This window comes from Nelumbo lutea, chromosome 4, assembly GCF_056320005.1.
Source record: "Nelumbo lutea isolate HS-2025 chromosome 4, American lotus-T2T, whole genome shotgun sequence".
Taxonomy (NCBI): Eukaryota; Viridiplantae; Streptophyta; class Magnoliopsida; order Proteales; family Nelumbonaceae; genus Nelumbo; species Nelumbo lutea.
This window is the reverse complement of record NC_142687.1, coordinates 8,073,663-8,083,449: the sequence shown is the minus strand read 5'-3', so window position 1 is coordinate 8,083,449 and position 9,787 is coordinate 8,073,663. Positions and strand designations below refer to the sequence as shown.

The 9,787-nt window shown below is 37.5% G+C and overlaps 1 protein-coding gene across 2 annotated transcripts; it reads right to left on the bottom strand.

Moving 5' to 3' along the window:
• Positions 1–3,871: 3,871 nt before the first annotated feature.
• CYP724A1 (cytochrome P450, family 724, subfamily A, polypeptide 1) lies at positions 3,872–7,607 on the bottom strand. 2 transcript variants are annotated; one of them, XM_088985806.1, is made up of 9 exons: positions 7,195–7,607; positions 6,530–6,854; positions 6,284–6,436; positions 5,895–6,134; positions 5,665–5,751; positions 5,490–5,568; positions 5,279–5,385; positions 4,327–4,445; positions 3,872–4,161 (listed from the first exon to the last, which is right to left on the bottom strand). In XM_088985806.1, exons 1-9 carry the CDS (start codon positions 7,419–7,421, stop codon positions 4,032–4,034), a joined length of 1,467 nt encoding a protein of 488 aa, XP_088841932.1. In that variant the 5' UTR covers positions 7,422–7,607; the 3' UTR covers positions 3,872–4,031. The 2 variants fall into 2 exon arrangements, with proteins under 2 accessions (XP_088841932.1, XP_088841933.1); XM_088985807.1 differs by lacking the exon at positions 4,327–4,445.
• Between the last annotated feature and the right edge of the window lie 2,180 nt (positions 7,608–9,787).

Here is a 9,787-nt window from a genome sequence, read left to right as displayed (position 1 = left end):
GACCGGTGCTAAAGAAAACCTGACCGACTCAGGTTGGGTCGGTCCGGGTTGGGTCTTCTTATGAATAACCCTATTGAGGTGTAAATCAGGTCGTGCTCGACTTTGGATCGGCCTGGCATAACGGCATGTGCATCGTGCCAGGCTTAGCACGATCGTGTGGATCATGCTGGGTTTGGGGTTTTAGGTTTTCGAGCCAAGTCAGTTTGTGTGCTGGGCTGGTTTGTGTGTCGACGCATGGTCCAGCCCATGGCCCATATATATAAAAATATATATGTATATATAATATATCTATATATATTATATATATTTATATATATAATATTAATTATAATTATATAATATATTAATAAAATAAATAATTTTTTCAATTTTATTATATTATTTTATTTAATTATTGTATATATAAGCAATTGTATACATCAAAAGTTTTTTTTCAATTTTAATAAATAGCTTTGGCCCGGACCACAGCCCGGCCTGTGGCATGGCACCGGCCTGCATGGGCCCACACGGCATGTTTTACACCTCTAGGCCAACATGTCCATCGAAAGGAAATAGGAAATAACAAAACCTTCACTAGGTGTACAACCAAGGTTGAAAATATCATATCGGTATTTAGGTACACGTGAAAATATATTTTTTTAGTTTTTTTATTTGGTTTTTGGGGAGTTAAATACAAGTATTTTTTATTAAAAAAGAGTGGACCTTGAAACACCTTTAAACAAGCCTGTATCAGGACTCAAAAGATACGTTACAGAACATATCATATTAAAATTTGGGAGAATGACCAATAACCCCAGGGTCAGAATTTGTAGGCTCAAAGTATATTTGGGGTAGGTGCCAGCTCAGAATTGATGCCAATTCATGGGCGGTATGAGTGCATAGAATGTGGTTTTGGACCTTCTAAATGTTTATAGCTTTGCATTGGGAATCAGAAATCTACATTAGGCTTGTCTGTTGAAATTTTGAACCTTGCGTGAAACTATAGGTTTTTTTTTTTTTGTGCGTGGAACTATAATTTAGTGAACTAAATTTTAGGTCTAGTCGTCTTGGGAGATGGGATTCCGACCCTTAATTACAACACTTGCAGATTGAGAATATCTCCATACTTATATCGAGATATTCTTAATGCATGACTCGGAGGGACTGTGCACACAGTGTGAGTATTGTGAGGACCAAATCCAATTTCTAATCTAATCTATTGAATTGATCAATATAATGAACCAACTACTTAACATCAATTTGCTTCTTAATCCAAAATTTTATCTGAGGTCTTTAGCCTGTGTTTGGTTGGAGTGCAATTTTATTTGTATTAGTATAAATGCATGGGAGTGCAAATGAAAAAAATGTAAATTCTCATTTAATTTTGTTTTAGGTTCTATTTTATTATGCTTCATGTCTTAATTTACCTCATTGGTAATGCAACCAAATAAAATAAGCTAAAATTTTAAATAAAAATAGGTCATAATTCACACCCAAATCATTTGCACAACAGTGCAAATTTATTTGCATTGCAACCAAGCACAGCCTTAGAGATTTTCTCAGCAAGCCAACTAGCACCTTCTTCTTAACCCATCATTAACTCTTAGGTCCCGTTTGCTTTCCGGATAGTTACTTGCCTGGTTAAGTATTTTTTGGGAAATACTAAATGCACTTATCCATTTTTTTTATTTTCCACGTAAATAAGATAATGACCATTTTATCCATAAAAATCATTATTAAAAAGGGCAATTTTACCCCATCCAAGTGTTGGCAACTTTCTCATAGGTGGGGAAAGTTACTTACCCACCTAGGAGATTGCTATCACTTACCCGAATAAATTTTTCATTGAGCCTACATAAATACAAAAAAAGATTATGGGTATCTTGATCAATATAAACCAAAATCATATTAACCAACTTCCCGCTCTCCAAATCTAAAAAACAAATAGACCCTTAGATGTATTATACACATCTAGAGGCCCAAGATGACCTAAACCTAATCCAAGCTCAACTTTGTGCTAAAATTGAGGTCCAAGCCTTGCCCTAGTTTCTAGACCAGTAGACCAAGCTAAACTCAATCAGACCAGGCATGGCGTTATTGAGACCAGATATACTCCTCACATCGGGCGCCTCACACCAATTTCATAGGCATATCTCATCATGCATTGGGAACATCTCCCGCACTTATCGTTAGCATTCATGGGAGATGTTCTCATTGCATGGTGAAATGTGCCTCTAAGGCCGGTGTGAGGCACCCGGTGTGAGGAACAGATCCGGTCTTGGCGTTATCTGCATTCTGTAATGCTCACTCTCTTTCTCCTTATCTTTTCTTTTCTTTTTATATTTTTCCTCAATTTCCCCCTCTTTTTACCTTGGGTAAAAGAGGACTATTTTGAGTGTGGCCCAATCACGCCATAATTGCACTCTGCCACTGCATAACTTGATGTATGTTCCGTTTTCCATAGCATTGCAGATTTATCCTTAGGGTGCAAATGATAGCCGATTGTTGGAATTTGAAATCAAATCCAATTTTATTAAGGGTGATCTAAATTCCATCGTTTATATTTGGATCAAATATGGATCCACCCCGACCATCCCTATCCAGCAATATGATATAATTATTGGATATTTATATTATAACATTAAAGTTGGTTTAAATATTGTATTTTCACTAAATCGTCATAGATTCAAGCTTATACATGTAATTTTCAATTAATTTTGTTTATAAAATATAATAGTAAAGTCGTTTTTAGTTCATTTTATTAATGATTCGATCATTTCTATTCTAAATTATTTATACTATTTAATATCCAATAATTATCTGAATTCGCCTATATTCAACTCGATTTAATCCTTTTGCAGCCCTACTCATCCTTAAATGGGTCCTATCTAAGTAGATGAAATGGGTATGGGAGCAAGTAATGCTGGGTTAAGCTAAATTGAGGTTATCCGCTGCTCAACCCAAGGCGTTTAAACCCCCCAACTCGACCTTCAACACTATGTGGTCAATCCTAACCCATCCCAATCCAAAATTCTTCAGTCTTAACTCAGCCCAACCCAAAGGCAACCTAATGTTGATTTGGGCTTCTTCGCTTTTTTTTCCCCCTTATGAAAGAATGTTGTCACTTCTTATACTTGGGTCAGCTGATTATGGTACAGTACGAGGGAGTCATCCAACGGTGGATGTTAATGTTAAAAATGGTATATATATGCATGATACCGCTTAACATATGATATAGATGATGCATTTGTTTAATTAGCACAAATATGAATAGATATGTCGGGTTCAGGGATAGGTCAAGTTGCTAGAACCAGAATGGTATAGGTCCATGCAGATGCTGCTTTGCACATAAGCTTTTTTAGGAGTTCACATCTGGCCCCCCACAGAATGCATCTCAAAAACTCCCCACATGCACATCTTAGTATGCATTGAAAATATTTTCCGTATTTATTATGGGAGATGTCCTCACAGATGTGCTGCGGGACGTATTTGGGCATAATCTGTGAGGGGCAGATTTAGATTCCTTCTTTAGTATCATAACATTATGAATGTACGACATTTGTTAGAGGATCATTTGATAACTTTTAGCCAATTTAGGCCATACTTGTCAAGAAATAATTTATTTGGAGAGCTCAAGTTATTGAGTAGGTGAAAAAAGAAGAGTGCTTATAGAGGACCCTAGCTAGCTCTCGTGCTGTGTAGCATCTTGTCTCCATAAAGAACAAAACAAAAAAGCGATCAATTTGATAAAGAATCAATGCAACGCCATGTAAAAGGACATAAATATCCTTGACACGAAAACGTTTAAAGCCAACTGATAGACTACATACATCTCCATCTTATGCTCTGAAGTGTGTGAGACTAAAATCGTCATTTCGTAAATACCAACGCCATGAAGGAGTAAGGACTGAATTAGGTAGTGTATGGTACTGAAAGTATGTGAGAATAACAATCCTGTTAATTGATTACCCACATTTCTTTTCCTAAGCATTGCCCTTTTCTTTAATAATTCATATGTGAATAATACAACATTTCTTCATTTAATTTCTACCCTAACGCCTACCACTACTGGGATTTCCTTCAGGTAATCTCGTCTCCAGTGGCTCCATCTCCAGAAGCAAACCTCTCTTGAATTCCACGTAAGGGTAGGCTAGCGGATAGTCTTCTCCTTTTGTTCTCCATCTGCGTGTGCCAAGCAAAGTATTTAGAAAATTCATCAACTTAGGCAGCCTTTTTCTATTCTATGGGATGTATGACCAATTGACCATACATCTGTAGGGAATTAATTAATTGCCTATATTAAGCATTTAAGTCGGTGAGCACTTAAAAGCTAATCAATTATTTTACCTATAATTTAGGACAAGATGATGAAGGAAGAATGCAGTCTCTACTTTGGCAAGTTCGGCACCTGGACAGAGACGAAGCCCTCCACCAAAAGGTGAGAAGTTTTTGCCCGGTGCTTGACTCTATCAAGACAAATTTCAAAACCTGTTCATTAGATATGCATATGCCTGGATGTGGATATCGATATTGGCTCTACATAATGCTGGTCCAAGATGGGCCTCACTTGGGCTATTGCCAATTGCTGCACAGAATATAAGACCAGTATATACTAGTCTGGTCCCTCCTAACTTTAATTCTAGGGTCTCACTTTTATATGATCAAGACCACCACAGACTCACAGAGTGGTACCACTTCGGACATTAACAAGGCCAAAAGTTTAGCTTCAATATGTGGTGATAACTGATTAACTGGTTGGATATTTTTGCTTCATCTGAGCGGTGGGAAAGAAGCTTCTACTAAAGGAACCAACAAAAAAAAGCCGATCGACCATGTTGATGTTGGGCGAGGTCGGGTCAGTGTATTTGTGTTGGGCCAGTGGATCATTGGACTCATTTTTTGGTAAATGTCCGGTGATTGCCCCGGCCGATATGGTTATGGTACGTACTAGTTAATATGACCCCATAATCAGAATGTGACGTATCTATTTGGTTTGGTATCCTAGGAGACCAATACATAATACATATCTAGAAGAATGGGACCTACATCAATTGTAACATCTTGAAAGGCCATCATATCCCATGCATGCATTAAATTATGCTTTATGCATGCGTATAAAAAATGTTTATGCGTGAAACATATATGTTAATTTGATCATGCAGTGCTTGTCAATATGTATATTTTATGATTTCTCTCACTATGTATGTATATGTATGTAAGTGTGATGCATGTGATTGTCTATTACCTAGCTAAGGTAACTAATTAAGATACAAGAGAGAAATATGTATGTAATACATACAACCCATCTCCAAGGATTGAACTCTGATGCATTTTCATGAAGAGATGGGTCTAGATGTACGGCTGTAAAGATGGGAAGAACCTTCCATCCAGAGGGAATGAAGTACCCTGCAACAACCACAAAGTTCAAAGTTCACCACACAGAGAGAGAGAGAAGAGCATCTCAAGAAAAGGTAACATAGAGATAGAAATGGAATAATATTGACGAAGACCTTTGAAGTTGACATCCTTAATCGCCTTCCTGTGAACAAACTTGACTACGTTACCACATCTTAGAGCTTCATTGATGACCTAAAACAATCGCCATTAATCAGCCTCATTATAAAAGCCTCAACAAATGCATTTCAAAGGGAGAGATAAAGAGCAATACTGTTACTGGTTTACAACATTTTGTGTGAACTCCATTTGCTTGTAATCTTCCCAATTCAAGGATTCTTTCTCTGGCTTGTACTTCCTTATAGCCTCGTGTTCTTCCTGTACAGTTGTTAATTAGAATGAAACCCTTTGTAAGAAGCTGTAACATAAAGCTCTTTTCTACTGTCTTCTCCTTTTGTTTGCATTGATTTTCTTTTTTAAGAGGGAGCGAGATGGAGAGAGAGAGAGAGAGAGATGCATACCTTTAGATGCTCAAGAGCATGTGGTGAGTGAGCAAGAAAGTAGACAGTTAAGGCCATAAGTATCGAGGTAGTTTCGTATCCTCCGAGCAGAAGATCCAACACAATACTCACTTTCCCTTCATCATTTAAGCTTGCATTTGACAAAAGCACATCTAAAAAGTCTCCTTTTTTAAGCCCCACATCCACCTTTTCCCTTTCTTTTATAATGGAACTCACCGTGGAAGAAATCCTCGCTCTGGCCTGAACATCCAGCGAACAGAGAGAGAGAGAGAGAGAGAGAGGCTTCAAAGGGTTAGCTGCGCGGTAATACAAGTGGAAACAGTAAAGTATATACCTGGTTGAAGCTAGCTAGCTAGGATTTGTTGTTTTAGTGGGTAAAGCTAGAGTACCTTAACTGCCTTGGCGTATGGGGTTCCTGGTATATATATCGGGAGAGACACCAACCCCTTCATGAAGGTAAGAAAGTCTTTCAATATCTTTGAGGCTACTGGATCTTCCGGTTCCATGCTAAGTATTTCTTTCACTATCAGATTGAACGTGAACTGTTGCAGGTGGAATAATATTATTTAATTAATAATATAATAATTAAGAAGGATATATTAATAAGTTAATATATATATATATATATTTCTTGCCTTCTTGGCTTCTTCATAGAACATGACTTCCTTTCTCTCCTTCCAGGACTCCATGAGACTGATCGCGTGCTTCTCTATGTCGTGGAGGTATTCGGGCTTTGACTTGCATGCACTGGCCAAGCTAAGTGCGAAGCTTCTTAGTTTCTTGTGAACATCACCAACCACAACGAGCAAAGAATGCTTTCCGAGTATTCCGTGGATGGGCTTGGGGTAGCTGCACTGGAATAGCTTCTCTTCGTTCTGAAGGATGAACATGTTGAGCTCGTGGTCGCAGGAGACGATGGTTGGACACCCAAATAGATGAGACTTGAAAATTTTCCCGTACCTGCAGGGGAGGAATTAAGCTAAGCAAAATTAAAGAAAAGAAAAACAAAACAAATGGATCGAGACTACTTAAAAAATTAATTAATTATCTCTACATATATTAATCGATGCGATCATTGTCTGCAAAAGCCATTGAGCTGCGACTCAATCATCAGGTCAGGAGCAAGGTTGAGCCAATGAATGAGGTACCGATAGACATTAACTAATTAGCTAAGCTAGCTAGCTAAATACATACTGCGCGCTGGAAGCTAGAAAGAGTACTTCTTAAACCTGGCACTTCATGGAACAGAGAAAAAAAAGAAGAAATGCAAGAGAAATTTGATCAGAAGATGATTTATCACCTAGAGCAATGGTCGTCTAAGAAGCTCCCCCGAGTGTTTGATTGATGTGGCCTGAGGAAGGCCAGGGTTTCCCCCAGCTGAAAGGGCCATCCCATGCTCCCATGAGGTAAGTTATTGACGGGCTCTTGTTTTAAAAACAAGGATTGTAGGAAAACAAAAGCCAAAACTAGTCCTAGTGAGGTAGCTAATAAAAGTGGCAGGAGAAGTAGTACTCCAATTCCAACCATAATGCTTTTTCTTTTTCTTTTTTGAATCAGTTGGTACCTTCTCCCATATAAAAAAAGAAACTGAGCTCTCCTTATTGACAAGCTAGAGAGGGAGAGGAGGAGCTGAGCCACTACTTTTGCAATGCAGTGATCACTTCCTCCAAACCCCCTGCCAAGCTTTCAACACTCTCCATTGGTTTGCCGCCCCCTTATTAGCTTCTCTTGACAATTTAAACATTTCAAGCCATCCAACCTTTTTAGCTTTCAAGCGTGAGATTCTCCATCCACAATGTTTTGATCTTGTTTTGGTTCTCTACGTGTCTCAAGTCTCAACGGAACGGCGTACCAATTTTACTCCCCGAATCCAAAAAAAAGAGAAATGGGTTTTCCAGAAACTCCACAGCTACACTGGAAGTACTAGTGCAAAAATCTAAGCAGTCCTTGTATAATTTGACCAAAATAACCTTGGTTCCAAATGGGTCAACTCTCTAATTAATGCTTGAACAAACCCAGAATTATTTATCTTTTATTCCAAGAGAAAATTAATTACCTATATTTCAGGACGTGAAAAACATCACATACGTAAGTATGTAACAACATACATATATATATATATTTATATATATATATATATATATAACCGGCATACGAAGGTGGATAAAATTATTGAACCCTGAAATTAATTATTTCCCCGTAGATCTCTCATCTCATCTCTCTATAACAAATTAAGGCCCTATGGTTATGGCTTATGGGGAGCTAAACCACTTTCAGTTCAAAGCATATATATAAAATATATGATGATCAGAGAAGACAATTAATGAGAATGAATTAGATAGCAAATAAACCCAAGTTTCACCAAACGTTCAATAAAAACCACCGTATCTCTCTTCTCAGTTCTCTCTTCTCTCCACACAGATGTCGATCGGTGCCTCTGATACATTGTACATTATTAACGAGATATCTTCCTATATATGCCACATCTTGATAGTCTCTCTCTCTTTCTCAAAAGAGAGTATATATCCAAATTAAGAAATATTAAGAAAGGCAAAGAAAAAGAAGAATTAAAATGGCTTATACATGACTAATAGCCGGTGAATGGAGTGTGATTGATGGGTACTTAAAAGTGAAAAAGGATTACTTAGAGCAATTAGCATCAACACAGCACCCCAATACGTTATTTTAGCCAAGGCAGGCACCTACCCCTCGGTCCCTCCTACACTACAAAACCCCTTTTTGACCTGGCCCTCTTGTCCCCAAGTTTTCAATCTTACGTGCACTTGCCATAGACAACTTAATCAAGCAATGTGAACTCTAACTCCCTTTAAAAAAATGAAGGTTGGTTCCCTAAAGGAGAGCTAGGAGGGAACATGCCCAATAAAAATTTCCACGCCTTTTTAGAGGTTGATAGATTTAATTATAAGGGGAAACTGATTATACAATTTACATAGATCGATGGAATTTTAATTTCTTTTATATATACGTAGGCGCCTGATGTAGATACATATAAATATATAGATGGGTTCAAGACAGATATCTTATGCCATTACTGTTTCGCCATCATCAGCTAGCTTTAATAAATTTGATGACTAGCTACTCCATTTTATACCTGCTTTTAGCTTCACCTAACACATTCTTCTGCTTTTGTTAGTCAAGATCAGATCGATCAGTTCAGTTGTTCACTTGTTGTTTTTTAGCCGGGTCGTCCTGTTAGGACCCACTATTATATATTTGCTGACACTGTTTTATTTTTGCTACTTACAGTGGTGATGGTGGTGCTGGTGGGCATAAAAGCACTATGGAGCTTCCAATCTTGAATAAAATGAAAAACATCTAGAAAACCCCATGGGCAACAGTGCAATAAAGTCATAAACTCATGTATGAAAGATTATATAATTCGATCGGGTTCGTTCATGAGAGATATTATGGATCAGTGGAAGAAAGGTCGTCAACTCGTCATTGATTTTATTGGCACTATAACTTGACAAAATAATTTAAATTAGTCTTCTTTTTAATTTTCCAATAATCTGCAATTAAGAATCTGGGGAGAGTAACAACTAACAATGGGGGTGGGTCGTCTGGTTAAGCTTCCTGCGGGGGCCATTCATGGTGTGTGAGAACTGAGAAGTGACTAATCATTTAATTTGTGTATCAGCAAAGTGTTCAATGTATGGTAGGTAGATATAATGGAATTTCCTGTTTCCCTTAACTGGACAAGATGGACCTCATAAGGCTCATTTGAACGGTGGTTTAGGGACCAAATCCTAATATCATCTTTTGGGTTACATAATGAATATATATTTTTTTTATTCTTATTCCCTCTAGATTTTTTATTTGTTAGTGGCATATAAGCAAAGTTTAAAGTATCAGAAACGTCAAGTATATTGAAA

What these genes read in the sequence shown, in the direction of transcription:
- CYP724A1 (XM_088985806.1), bottom strand. Translation starts at nt 7,421, where the DNA reads ATGGTTGGAATTGGAGTACTACTTCTCCTGCCACTTTTATTAGCTACC. An exon ending in ATGCTCTTGAGCATCTAAAG is followed by an intron (nt 5,752 to 5,894) that starts GTATGCATCTCT and finishes ACAACTGTACAG; the next exon opens with GAAGAACACGAGGCTATAAG. An exon ending in CATCTTGTCCTAAATTATAG is followed by an intron (nt 4,162 to 4,326) that starts GTAAAATAATTG and finishes TGGCACACGCAG; the next exon opens with ATGGAGAACAAAAGGAGAAG.